The sequence below is a fragment of the Hippocampus zosterae genome, chromosome 12 (genome assembly GCF_025434085.1).
Source record: "Hippocampus zosterae strain Florida chromosome 12, ASM2543408v3, whole genome shotgun sequence".
Lineage (NCBI taxonomy): Eukaryota > Metazoa > Chordata > Actinopteri > Syngnathiformes > Syngnathidae > Hippocampus > Hippocampus zosterae.
Genome location: NC_067462.1, coordinates 6,900,816 through 6,915,206, shown reverse-complemented (window position 1 = coordinate 6,915,206; position 14,391 = coordinate 6,900,816). Strand labels below are relative to the sequence as shown.

Genomic DNA, 14,391 nt, shown 5'->3' with positions numbered 1-14,391 from the left:
GCGCGCTGAGGCCGTCTCTCGTACGTTCGCTTCCACGCGGCGGCATCGCCACGGCACCGTGACAAACACTTTACACACTCCAGCCCCTCAGCTGAAGGCAGGGAGGAGGATGGAGGGAGGATATGAGCCAGGGGGAGGCAAGTAAATAGGAGGGGGAGGCGGAAGGGGGTGGGGGGGGGGCTAACAAATTAATAGGAGCTGGGGATATATACAGCCGGCGCAGCCGAGCGGCGGGAGGAGGCGGAAGACGACAACGAGAGAGCAATTCATTCCCGTTTTATCCCCCCCCCCCAACCCCCCCACCCCCGTGCGCTCTCGGGAGAAAGGCAGAGAGCGGAGCGTGTTTGCTCAAGACAGGCGGAGAGAGAACGAGAGGGAGGGAGGGAGCGAAGGAGGCAGAGCGGGAGGGGGGGGGGCGGGGGAATGGGGGGGGGCAGCTTTGTGTGATGGAGGAGAGGGAGAAAAGAGGAGACGGAAAATCGCAAATTAGGGGAAGGAGCGGCGGCAAAAAGTCGCTTGGAACTGAAGGAGAGCGGAAGGGAAAGTGACATTTACCGAGGGGAAGGAGGGGGCGGGATCATCTCCGTCAGTTGACAGCCGGGGCATGACAGCGGGAAGGGGGTGGGGGGGATGGGGGGGTGAGGACGCCGGAATGGACAGAGAGGTTAAGGAGGGGGGAGGGGAAGGACGGGGTGGGGCTTTTGGGGGGGAGGGGGGTTGGGGGTGGCGAGCGGCATTGGAGCAAAGCCTTTGAGAGACGTTGACCCTGTAATTGACCTGCGTCGCCGCCGACATCGCCGTGGCGACAAGCGGAGCCGTCGCAGCTAATCACTTAGTAACCCTGACCTGTCAATCACGCCGGCGGCTCTACGCGGAAGACACGGCGAATGTATGGGGGCGGGGGGCGGGGGGTTGGGCGAAAGAAGTAATAACAGGGCCAAGGTTATCATTTACTGGACCGCCTGCCCCCCCCCCCCCCCACACCCCCTCACGGCAAACCCTCGCCTGACAAAGCCCCGACTTTAAAAAAAGCCAATAAAATGCTCCGTGCGGTCGACACCCACAACACACACACACACACACACACAATCTTGCTGGGCCGCTCCACGGCGAGCGGGGCTTCTAAGAGCCGCTGATAAGCGAGAGCGAAAGAGGAGGCGGCGTAAAGATACGAGTGACGCCAATATGCAAATACGACGAGATTTGCGGTTGAAGGTGTGCACGCGATTGTTTGCGAAGATGCGTGCGTGCGTTACCTGTTGACGAGTGGGAAGATAGACACCAGCAGGTAAACAGATGGATACCATTTTAGTGGCTTGATCTCCTCAGCCAGGGAAACCTGCAGGGGACAAAATCTGGTTTAGCTCCACTGGAACTGCTTTTTTTTCCTTTTTTTTTTTTTTTGCAGCTCGCTGCTCTGTGTCAAAGGTACCGACACGGAACGGGGGGGAGGGGGACTCAAGTCAACCAGCAAATTTGACTGCGTCGGAGGTAGTATCAAAAGAGCCGATGCTTGTGTCAAAGGCATTGGAGAAAAGTCAGGACTGAGATCCTCTTTCGTTTTTCATTGCTTTGTCGCAGCTTTTCTCTGCTTTTTGTGAAGTGTACCGACGGGGGGGGGGGCTACGGGGAGTTGAAGTCGACCTGTAACATTACGTTGCTTCAAAGTTTCTGCCCAGAACAGCTCACCGGGGAGGTGTCAGAGAAGTTTTTTTTTAACCAGATTCCCGATTCGCCTCCTTAGGCTCCTCTCGAACCTCTGAGTCGGCGTTCCCCCCCCCCTGCGGAAGAAACGTATTTCGCCCGCTTGCGTCTGTGATCTTGTTCTTTCGCTCGGCACGCACGGACTCATCCAGGTGGGAGAGTAGCGTGACGACAAATGCTGCATCAATTGTCATGAAGATACGTTAACGCTTCTAACCGGGACGGGATTTAATCCCCCCCCCCCCCAGTGCGTTCCCTTAAACCGGAACACACCAGCAAAGCCCATCAATCCAGAGGCACTGCGCCTGATATTTATGAGATGTTGCAAAGGCATGTCGACCAAGTGAGCCCCATAACATTCGGAGCTTTTAAGAAATCTTGGCAGATCTCATTTATCACCAAGAGCGAGGCCTCGGGCTCCCCCATCGGATGTCGTATCAGAGGAACGGAGGTGTATCGAGTGTTATACCCGCCAACCCGCAACGTCCCCCCCGTGTTGGGGTCAGCAAGCCACGTGGTTACTACATGTTGATGGCAACGCCTCTTCGTCAACCTGAGACGCCAGACGGAGGACCGGAATTTCCTTGAAGTTGTTCTCTATGGCCTCATTGAACTCCTCCCACACCCCTTAGCAACTGCCAAAGCGACATGCCGCCGGGATACCGGAGCCAAAATGGCCCGATGTGGACTCCTTCAGTTGGACGGTCAGCCAGCGGGCGTGTGTGTGCATTTGCACCGCGAACAGGCACCCGGGGGCTGTTCTCATTCAAAGTGTACACACCCTGATGCTTACTGGTGTGACGCCATTTCCTTTTTCCTGACATTGAATGGCCTTGAATTTGGCTGCGTCAATGGTATTTAAAAAAAAAAAAATGGGACAGCAGCTGTTGGAAGGGAACAGTGGAAAGCCGTGACTGGGAAGTGGAGAGTCGCATTTCTCAAGCGCCTCCGAACGTCGATCCGCAAATTTGCTGTCCTCGGAGGTCATTTGAGAGGTCGAACGGAGGTGGGATGACAGTTTGTAAGGGGCCGACGGAAAGTCTCGATCGGGGCTTGATGTTTAATGGCCGTGAGGCTCAAATTTTCCACCTCTTTGAATCAGAAAAAAGTCATTGGAGGGGTGGTGGGGGGGTTCTGTGATTTTGTTCCGTGTGAGAGGTATCAACCTTGAGCCCACTGGCCCGTTGTTCCGCAGCAGGGACGAAAAACCACACCGCTCCTCCTGAATCTGGGGCTCAACTTCCCGACGGACCCTCCCTTTCCAGCACCAGGCTGAGGCGTGCGATTCCTCTCGAATTGGAACACACCCTCCGCTCCCCCCCTTCTTGAGAAAAAAAAAACACAACGGTCCCGCAACATCCAGAGCCTTTCGCAACTCCGTGAGGATCTCATCCAACCCCTTGGCTGGGGGGGCTTTGCCGCCAAGGAGATTTTTTTGACCACCTCCGTTACTTCAGCCCCAGAGTCTCCGGGCTCCGTTTGCTCAATGGAAAGCCTGGCGGTGTCCGGGCAACAAGCCGACAAGGTAACGTCCTGCTTTGTTGGGTGCTGCTTGTGAGAAACGTCCTCGGCGCTTCTGTTACATCCCCGACATGGCAGTTTTGTTGACTCTCGGTGAAAAGGGGGGGTTGGGGGGGGGGACTGACCAACGGAGGCGGAGAAGGAAAAGCCATTGTTTGGTATTTTCCAAACACAAACACACAAAGGCACACAGGCGTCGGCGTCTGCGTTCGACGGGCGCAGCGGTGCGCTGAGGCAAACAACAAAGGCCAATTAAAATCTAATAAAATATTAACGCGCTGATAATATGCAATATCCACACAGTTATGGGAAGAAGCGGCGCGTCCAATTAAAGCCAATTGGAAAGGGATGAATTCAATATCTGGTGGACAAGCGGGCAGGCGGGCTGGGAAAGGCGGGCGGGGGTGGGGGGGTTGGGGGGAGGTGCGACGGCGAGCGCAGCGCCTGGCGGTGGAGGGCTTTTACAAGCTGTTATCTAATTCCCGGGAGAGGAGGACTCGTGCGTCCGGAAAGAGGCTGAGAAGCGAGGCCCCCGGATCGATTTTCTGCGCTCTGCTCGTCAAAACCTCAACCGCCCCGCCGCCGCCGTCGTCGCCGCCGCCGCACCCCTCCCCCCTCCCTCCACCTCTTCCCCGCAGGCTGAGGCGCAGCAGTCAAGCCGGAGCAAAGCCTCCCCCCTCCCTCCCTCCCTCCCTTTTCTTCTTCTTCTTCCTCTTTCTCCTCGCAAACACGCACCAGTGGCAGGAGGCAGGCCCACGAGCTCTGGCCTCTACCCCCGCATGCTGGAAATTAATTAGTCACAAGAAAGACCCTGGGGGCCTCGCGAGCGCCGACGCAGGCCTTCCAAACAATCAAATGAAAATCACAAGATCCCCCCACAGTGGCGTTTTATCTCTGCTTGGCGGCAAGTATTTAAAGCCAAGTTTCCACAGAGCAACGTACACGTGTTTTTCGGCAGCGACCGCAAGACCCCCAGTGGGGGCCAACGCGAAGCTTGGGCCTGTTAGCGTCGAGATTTGACATCATCGCCGGGCGCGCGCGCCTGCGCGCACGCTTCGGCAGGAATGTCTCATCGTCCGACCGAAAGGGCAAACCACGAGGCTGACGGATTCAACGTGATAGGGGACATTGCGGGAATGTCAGCACCAGTGAGCCTCCGCAGGACGCGGGCGGGGGTGCGGGAGGGGGTGGAAAAACGGCTCTTAAAAAGACAGCGGCAGCCAGAAGGGTGATATAAAATTTTAGGTGCGATGTAGTTACAAGCATTTGAGGAATTCCGGTGCGCTTTCAGACGGGATGTGGAACAGCGCAATGGAGGCGGAGGGAGGGGGTAAGAGGCAGGCGAAGGGAGTGCACGGCTCAGGAGCCTCGTGTTTTTAATCAAAGTCCCTCCGCAGCGTTGGACCCCCTCGCGTCTGAAAAAGCGGAGGGGAACGAAAGAGCAATTATGCGAGGCAGGCGCAGCAGCGGTCCCGGCATTAATGACACATGCTCGACTGCAGACGGGAAGCACGGGCGGCCCATCTGTTTCGCCGGCTTCCCGTATGAGGGGACGCGACGTCGGGCTGGGTCAGATTTTTCGGGAAACATTTTGCAAATAAAAAGTCCACACTTGAATGCGGAGTTTAAGGATATGCTTTTGGAGCACGCCGCGGAAATGCATTTTGCGGTTTGTTACCCAAACAGTAGGTGGCGCTTTAGACTTCACCGTGACGACAGCAAATCGGAACGCCGAAGAGTTTGACCGCTCATTTTCTGCGTTAACTTGATTAATATATATATATTTTTAATTTGTTTGTTTAAAAAAAATCTGTTATTTCTGTGGAAATTAACATGAGGGGGTGAAACCGTTTTAAAGCTTGCAATCAAGATAAATAAATTGCAGAAGGGGAAAATTAAACAGAAAGCAAAACGTGTTTTTAATAATGCCATTGTCAATTTATTTTTCTGTAAGCATCGAGGGTAAAATCTGTATAAAATCAGAAATAGGACTTTTGTGAAAAACATGGCCGCAGATTAATAGCTGCCCCCCCCTGTCCCCCTTGATTAATCATTGTAATAATCTGCCTTTGTTCTAATTTCGTTCAAAATAAATTCCACCTCCTTGCAATCTGGCAGAAACTTTTGCAGATGCTCCCATTTCTTCTCTCAGACTGTTTTCGCAGCTGCGCTCGCCAAGGTCGAGTTTCAATGTCAAACATGTCCGACAACGGGGACAAAAGGGACTCTGGCGGGAAAACAACAACAACGGCGAGAAAATGGAAATTGGGCCAAGCGCAAGCGCGGAAACAATAAAACGACACAGCTGAGCGAGCACTAATGCTGATTATATACTAGCTGCGGGGCTGATGCCCATAAAAGATGTGTGTTGTCAAAAGCACTCATCCTGTGCAAGTGGCCCGCAGAGACAAAGCGGGTCTGATTTTTTTAAACGGACCTGTTCAGACCAGACGTGAACGCGCCTCACCAAGGAGCTCTTCAGAAATCATGGTAGCGATGAGATATTGACATCGACCTTCAGCTCTTTGTAATGCTAAAAATCCAACACATTGACCTAAGGCGGGAGAATGAATCAATTCCATACAATAATTGTTGTTTGTTTGTCAGGATTATTATTATTTTTTTTTGTGACTTATGCCATAGCTCAAAGCGTGTCTTCACTGACTTTCCAAAACAAAATCAGCAATGGAAATTTAGCAATTTGGTCGCTACGATTGCCAATTTTTCTGACTGCTGTCGTGACTATTAAAAAAGATAATAATTTAAAAAAGCAACAAGCAAGTTTAACAACATGTAATTTCACACTGTGGTCAATTTCACATGAGGGAAATTCGATATTTCAATGGCCTCCTACTCAGCTTCGGCAAAACAAGATGAGCCGTGATCGGTTGTTACCTGAACCTCGAGCAAGTGCGATGTCATTGTCAGTTGACAAAATGGCCGCCTCCTGAGATGGCTAAAAGCTACTTACTGCTTAACTCATATCGCACAAAAATATGAATCAGAATGCTGTGTTTCGACGAGTGGAGGCGCACGGAATATATTACTGTCAAGAAAACGTTTGGGTTTGACTTCCCCTTTCAAGAAGGCCCAGAGTCACATATGCTATATATAAGCTTGCTATGCAAGTAGCATGGTGTGTTCAGGGTACTTTCAAAACGCTGGAATTTTGTAAACTCACCAGACCGTTCTGGATACTCTGCATTTTTCTTCTATTATCATGATTCAAAGATCAAAGGAAGACAAAATTGAAGGTAGAGCAACCTTGGCAAAACAGTTGCAGCTTGGAAGCACATACCTCAGGTCCAAAAAAAAAAAAAAAAGGCGATAAATATTCGCCTCTCAACATACGACAAAGCCACATCTCCAACTACTGGTCTGACTTCCGAAGAAGTTGTGATCAGGTATCAGAGATTTGGTCAGCTATTTGTAGAACGTTTAAAAGCGGGGGTGGGGGGGTTTCAACCTATTCATACTGGATTGAATTTCCAGCGATCTGAAATGTAGTTTTCCTTTTTTCATGTGGACAAAAGGCCACGGCCAAACGGAAAAACCTTGCAAAAACGTTTCAAAAATACCAGCTGGAACGGTTTTCCTTTCTTTAAAAGAACGCATTTGACGGGCCGACGAACACGGCGCACAGCCGCGGTGACGTGCTCACATTTGCCGTTGGCGCTCCAGGCAAAGTCGGCGCGGCTCGCGGAGCAAACTCTTGGGGACGATAACGAGCACAACAAACACGAGCAAGGACGTTTGTTTGCTCAGCCAGCTTTTCCACAACCCGACGGAACTGCGCTGTCGAGTGTACGCGCGTGTGTGTGTGAGACTTGTGTGTGACTTAAATACTCAAGGCTGGATACCCCGTCGCTGACCTGTTCTGTGGCATGTGTGTGCGTGTGTGTGTGTGTGTGTGTGTGTGTGTGCGTAAGTTCCTGTGCGTTCAAGCGCGACCTCCAACAAATCAGTCAAGACACACACAGATGTGTCGCGGCCGCGTGACTGACGGCCCAGATAACTGCCGACACTTGTTATGTACGTCATCGCTCTCCAGACACACACACACACAGACACACACACACACGGAAGGCGGGAGGGGGGGGGGCAGCCAGGCTGACTCAGAGTAACAGAAAGACGGAGGAAGACGTGTTGACGTGAACGGAAATCACCAGAGACAGAGGTGCGGCCAGCCGGAATCGCTTTCTGTCGTTTACACTTGCCGGTCTACACACACACAGACAGACACACACACACACACACACACGCGCGCACACACACGAGAGGCCTGCCGCCTTGGCAAGCGCAATCGGCGAGGCTGTTGTTGTTGTTTTAAAGCGTCGCAGCGCGTGCATAAATTCTCATCAATATTCATGCGCATGAACCTGGCGCGCTGGTTTATTCATGCCGGGTTTGCGCGTACAAGAGTGACAGAGGCGGAGAGAGAGAGAGCGAGGGGGGGGGGGGAAAGAGAAAGCAATGGATGGGGGAGGTTAGGTTGTGTGTGTGTTTGGTGAAGGGCGGGGGTGGGGGGGGGGGGCTTAAGAGACAAAAACCACCACCGACTTATTTGCACTCTGCCCAGGCGTGTGTGTTGTTGACACACATTGACACACATTCACACACACACACACACACACACACATACACACACCCTGCCCCCACCCCGCAATTCAGCCGGGTTACACCAGTTCAGCGTGCAGTAATTACAACTGCCACTTCGGGGCAGCATTTACATAACCTTAACCCTAACCTGCCCTCGGCACACCTTTACCCTGCAGGCAGACCGAGTGGGTGCAGCCATTCAAGAGAAAGCAGGGGGGAGGCGGAGTGAGCGAATGCGACAGGCATTTGTGGTGCGCTAACCATGCGAGGCCACGTTGGCGCTTTTGATAATGAGGCCTGATTAGGCTGAGAGGCTCCAAGGGAGCTGACGACAATGAGCAAACTCGGAAGACTCGCGCACATTCCAATGGAGGATGACTTGGTCTGATTTCCTTTCCCGAAGGAAGTAATGGAAATGCATTGGAACCTTAACAAAAGAAAACATCCGTTCTTGGGCGTCTTTTCTGGCTCAAAGTGCTAATGTGGTTGCAGATATGTCGAGTGACGCCTGGTAAAATTTGCTTAAATTGTTCCTTGATCACGCGCTTTTCCCAACTGAAATAAAATACCATTATTCCGTTCTTGCCTCCACCCCAAAATTTGATCGCACTTTCTCCCTCACCGCACTACTCATTGTGGTATGCACACCAGGGCCAACTGGGGGCAGTGTAGGGCAAGCAAACTGTACTGGAGTCTCAGCTCCTCTCTCGGGTTCTCAGTATGGCAGTGATCGCTGTTCCTCTTGGAGGATAAAGAATATCTGCCCGTGAGCATTGCGATACGGCCCGTCTATGAGTGTTGCTGCACCATTTGTGTTCGGATCGCCAACGCTTGAAAGGTAACATCGCCGCATGGTAATTATTAGCATACAGAGTTTCCGATTTTACGTCTGCATTCGGGTAGCTGAGGCTACGTCGTCGTTTTAAAAGCGCAACGTGTAATTCTCTTTGTTTTGACAGTAACCTTCAGCTGAGTGTGGCAAATTGATGCTTGTTATGAAGCCAGTTGAGTCACCCGCCACCGTAGGACAGTCCTCTCAATTTTAACGTTCAAAGTCAAGGCGTAAAAAAAAATAAAATAAAATGGTCGAGGAATGGCTTGTATCTCAAAAACCTTTTAGGTTTTGCTTTAAATTAGCCCCTAGTGTGTCTCCCAGAAGAGTGCAAGTGATTGTGCCGTCAGGCGACCCCGGCAAAGTGTGACGGTTCCAGTGGCGTCGGGTGAGCTCTGGGCTGGACGCGTGCCGCCGGGTATTGCTTTTACTCAATTGTTTCTTTTGAAGCGCTGTAAATGCTCCGCTCTGTGCCAGATTTGGTGGATATAACAACGTCGCCAACGACAAGTCACGTGGGGCAGACCAAGAGCCTGCAATCCTTTCGACAGACGCACTGACATCACCGCAGTCATCGAGACGGTTTTGGCTTAGTTAGAGGCTGTGGAACTTATTTGAATCGCGTTAAAAGGGCGAGGCGATAGTTGCTATCCACACATATTAATGTGTTCCTCTGGAGTCCAACATTACATTTTATGAAATAAAAACAGCGATTCTCGGTCATTCGTGCCATGTTTCTCAATTATCTTTCTTCGTAGACTCCTCCAAAATGATTGATTCAGAGCTCCACAATTGATCCGATTTTTCTCTTAACACAATGCTGGCATGCGGGATGCTGCCACAACTTCCTCACAAATACACAACATCATAATTGCGGGGCGAAAAAAAAAGAGAGCCATTGTAAAACTAGCTCTGAAGGGGAAAAATTAGCAGGTTGACCCCACCCCTCTATTCCATGTGGGTGTTCTTTATGCAGAATGGCAACTTAGAGCTGTCAAAATCGACAGCTCGAATGGCAAAACATACCAAAATTAGAAAAAATCTGTCTTTTACGGGTAATGAGGAAGGAGCTCTGATATGTCAGACAGTCAACTGCGCTCCCCCGTTACGTGTTGGTGCAGTTTATGCAGATGAGCCAAACACAAATGAAGGAAATGCCGATTTGGAGAGGCAGTAGGAAATGCGGTTTGGCTACGGCTCTGAAACTAACGCAGAAACTGAGAATGTTGGTCTCACTTTTTCCACTATTCCGTGTCGGAGCAATCTATAACGGCAGAGGAAATTGACAAATGCTGGCTTTTAGAGGCGCCACAAAAGGCTGTCCAGAATGAATCCTTTACATGTAACTCGCCATGCTCCCCAACCCCCCCTTGCTATTTCAGTCGGGTCAAAGAGACGCCGCTGACAATCTCTGCCTACTGCCTGCGATGCTGGAAAATTGCCAGGCTGATGTCGTCCACCGATCCCGTTTCGGCTTTGATCATACAAAAAAAAAAAGCCACACAAAAGTGAAAAAGGAGCTTCTATTACAGATACCATCTCCAAAGGGAGGAAAAAAAACTGCCGGTGTGAATTTGGGAGACACAAAAGCGAGCAAACTTTGACATCTCAGACGGAAAAACAACATTTGGGATCAACTTCATCTACCCTTTATGTGTCGTTGCACAAATTAGAAAGGAAATGAGGAAAATGTGGGCTTTCGCAGGCATTGTGAAATGCGGTTCCGTCGCCGCTCTTACGCTACCCTGAGGAGCTGAAAAATTGCAGGGTTGACTTCGTCCTCTCATTCCGCGTCCAATTACACACAATAGCCGCACGGCACAGGACAACATCAAAGAATGCATCCTTTACATGTTGCTTGCCATGCTCCCCCCCCCCCCCCCCCCCCGCACCCTTTTGCTATTTCGCTCAGGTCAAATTGAGGCCCCCCCCCCCCCGACAACCTCCGATTTAAACGCGCGTTTATGTCCACATCCGCATTCATATACATGCAAAAGCACTCGCGCAGTCGGCGAGTCAAGAGGTCAAATAACTGCCTGCTGCTTTTTGAAACCAGCTCAGCGTGACTGCAGGAACTAATCCCGCGCACGCTCTGATCCTCACGTTCACTGTGTGTGTGGTGGGGCTGCGGGAGGGGGTGGGGGGGGGGGGGGCGTGGATGCGTGTGTGTGTGCATCGGGGGTGGGGGGGAGTGGCGGTCAGACAGGTCATTCATTACCTTTCGCCTCTCCCGCTCCGGGTTGAACGTTCCCAACCACGACTGCATCTGTGCAGGGAAGACACAAAATGGAGGAGAGATTTCATTTGGACCGTCCCCCCACAAAGATTAAAAAAAAAAAACAGTGTGCTTCCGTTACGGATCTACCGCTGACGGCAGAAGATTCATGGTTCAACTTCATCCGCCTTTCCTCCCCCTACGCCCGTGCCCCCATTACGTACTGGTGACTTTTATACAGAACACCGACATGGGAAGGAGAAAAAAAAAAAGAAGAAATCAGGCGGTGTGAAAGGGCTTCCGTTATGGCTCAGATACTAGTTGACAAGGCGAAAAGATTTCACCCAAAATGGAGGAGAGGTTTCATTTTGCCATTCTAAAAGCCTCTCGCAGTCCAATTCCATGTTGGTGCCATTTATGCAAAACGGCAATAAAACTGTTGCGAAAGGGGCAAACATAACAGCTCTTTTTGGACATCCTGTGCCGTTTATACAGAAATGCGACGGTAAAAACGGCAGCGCGTAAGGGGCATCTGTTGCAATTAAAAAAGCTAAATTGCTAGGTTGACATAATTGCGTTTCGGAAGGGTTTATACAGAACAGCGACACAAAACAGGGAAAAAGATCTGCTTTTGTGACAACCTTCGATGGCAGATTTCTGGGTGTACTTTGTGTTTTAACAGCACACAAGCAGACAAAAGGCCGAGAAACACCTACTTTTACATGTGAAAGGATCACCCTAAAAATTTCCCTAAAATTGCACGGCTGACATTGTACCCCCTTCCATTTTGTTGTTGTTAGTGCCATCCAATCCAGAATGACGATTTGGGAAAAATGTGGAAAATTATGCCTTTTACTGGTAGCGTGACGATTACGTCCATGCAGTCAGGACGCATCATGGACGACGGGTTTGATTTGTAAATTCCAAAACCCCAAACAATTGATGTTAGTTGTGTCATCAGAAAACGCTACTTTTACACTACCCGTGCCATTTACACAGAACAGCACCACAAAAACAAAAGGTAAAATGGCCGCTTGAATGGGGCTACCATTACAATTATGAAATTACCGCCAAAGACAGATCATTTCTGGATCAACTTTGTCCCTCCGATATCTATAACATAACTGTGACTAAAGGTCATCTCGCTATATGAAAGGTCCTTCACAACCCTTAAAAAAATTGCAACATTGACTTTGTCTCTCTTTGAAAGCTCATTCACTCCCAAAGACGTTTTTAAACGTCTTTTCAGATTTGGTCTAGGATTGGCTGGTACTGAATGAGTTGATGCAGAACAACAAGATTGAAGAAAAGACGTTAAATGGTGGCTTTCACCAGCATCTCTACAAGAAGGACACAAATTAGCGGTTCGGTCTGGACACGGTAAAGGGGCGACTGTTCGGCCCAAGACCGGCCCGTTTGTATACCAACCGTTGGTGGAAAATTCTAATATTTTCCTGAGATTTTACGATGGCCTGGGAGCAACATCAGAAACATTCAACGGGCCGTGTGAGAAGGGTTCACAATAGGAATTTTGATTTGGACATTCTCAATACTGTCCTCAGATTCCATGTTGGTGCTGTTTCGACAGAATAGAACTCGGGAAATAAGACAGCGGAAGGCCATTGCTTTGACAGTCGGTATGAAAGCAAGCATCTATTATGGCTCTGATATTCAGGCAGAACATTTCCCAGTCACCTTTACTGAAAATATTCCCTGCCGGCGTCATTGGAAAGAAGGCGGAAAATGATGGTAGTGTGAAAACTGCATCTGAGCAGGAAGGACACAAAATGGAGGAGAGGTTTGCTTTGGACGTTGCAAAAAGACTTTGCCCTGCAATTACGTGTCTGCGCCGGATAGATATGTGGGGGGGGGGGAATCAGCAACGTGTCAGAGGCTTCTATTCCAATGAAGAGCGACAATTCTTAGGTTGACTTTGCGTTGTGCCGTTTCTATCAACCAGCAAGACAACCGGGCCTAAAATTTGGCATCGATGCAAAATTCTTCACTCATTAACTCCTTCACGAATAGGACGAATGGAAGCACTTCCTACCCTGCCAGCATCCAGACATGAAGCGGGAAATGATCAGCATCCGTCGTCATGACGTGACACCAGGAAAAAGGGAATCTTTGAAGCCGTATTAAAGAGAGCAAGAAGAGGGGTGGGTGGGGGTGGGGGGGGGGGGGTGTAGCGAACACGGCAGACGGTTTCCTCCGGAGAGAATGTGGGAATACTTTTCCTTTTGTCTCCTCTCTGGGGGAATGCAGGGAAATGTCAACACACGCACGTGCACGCCCAGACACATGAGTGGGATTTGGAATGGTAGGATGGAGGCGGTGGTAGGGGGAAGAAGTCAGAAGTTTTATGTAACGTAAATCTTTGAGGGGCGGAGGGTGGGGGTAGGGAGCGGGCAGTGCGACACACATGCACAAAAAGAAAGCGGGAACGGCGCGCATGGCTCCTTCGTCAGCTATTTATTAACTTCATGTTGCCATGGTTTCCGTGCGCCCTGACCGTCACCGCAAACGCGAGTGCGACCACGGCGTGTTTGCGCAGCGGCCCCCCTCCGCCGTCCGTCCGCGCCGAGCGCCGCTATCCATCAGAATCAACAAACGCCGCCGCCAAGTCTCCAACGCGCTTGCCTGACCTTTGCCGCAATTTCGCTTAAGCCACGCCACGGCGAGGCGAGCACATCAGCAGATTAAGTGTCGAGATGTGATGGAGGGAAGGAACGGGCACGGACAAATCACATCCGTAAACACTTCAACCGCGCTATAGGACCACCCTGTCGGGCCTGATAATGGTTCCCTTGTTGATTCCACTCCCCGCCTACCCCCCCACTTTTTTTTTTTTTTGCAGCTTTAAAATTGCAAGGCAAACTAAGGTGCCACTATGACAAGATATATCTATTTTTAAGTTTCACATAGCAGCATCCCTGTTCACTAGAACCTGTAAAAAGATATGAACATTTAGCAGTACTGTAAATATATGCCTGGCCAGTAGTTGCTACATTAAGTTCACAGCGTTAACACAACTTAAGTACACAACATTAGTTCACTACGGTCAGTACAGGGACAGTGTGCTACTGAAGCTGATATAATTATGTAAAGAACCTAGGTTTACGTTTTCTTTTCATAAAGGCACTTAATGAATAAAAGGTGATTGATTGAAGTCCAAAACATTAGTACACAATGTTAAAACGGCAGTGCGGTGTTAGTACGCCGCGTTAATACATGGCATTCGGACAAGATGTTAGTCACCACCTGGGTCCCTGATGTCAGTTCACATCAGTTCAAGACGTTAGATCATGACACGAGAGCACGATATCAGTTCATGCTAGCTCACGACATTGGTTTACGATCCTTGTTTACGCCATTAGTACATCACGTTAGTTCACGACGTTGGCCTCACAATGTTAGCTTATTATGTCAGGTCATGCCGTTAGCTCATACCTTTAGCTTACGTTAGGTCATGACTTTAAGCCATGAGATTAGCTCACGACGTTAGCTCACGACGTTAGTT

The 14,391-nt window shown here is 50.2% G+C and overlaps 1 protein-coding gene across 1 annotated transcript in view; it reads right to left on the bottom strand.

Annotated features, from left to right (window-relative positions):
* si:dkey-100n23.5 (cyclic AMP receptor 1) overlaps window positions 1-14,391 on the bottom strand; it is a 70,940-nt gene that overhangs the window by 22,292 nt on the left and 34,257 nt on the right. Inside the window, 2 exon segments of the mRNA XM_052083097.1 lie at window positions 1,257-1,339; window positions 10,875-10,922. Coding sequence (XP_051939057.1) covers window positions 1,257-1,339; window positions 10,875-10,922 — 131 coding nt within the window.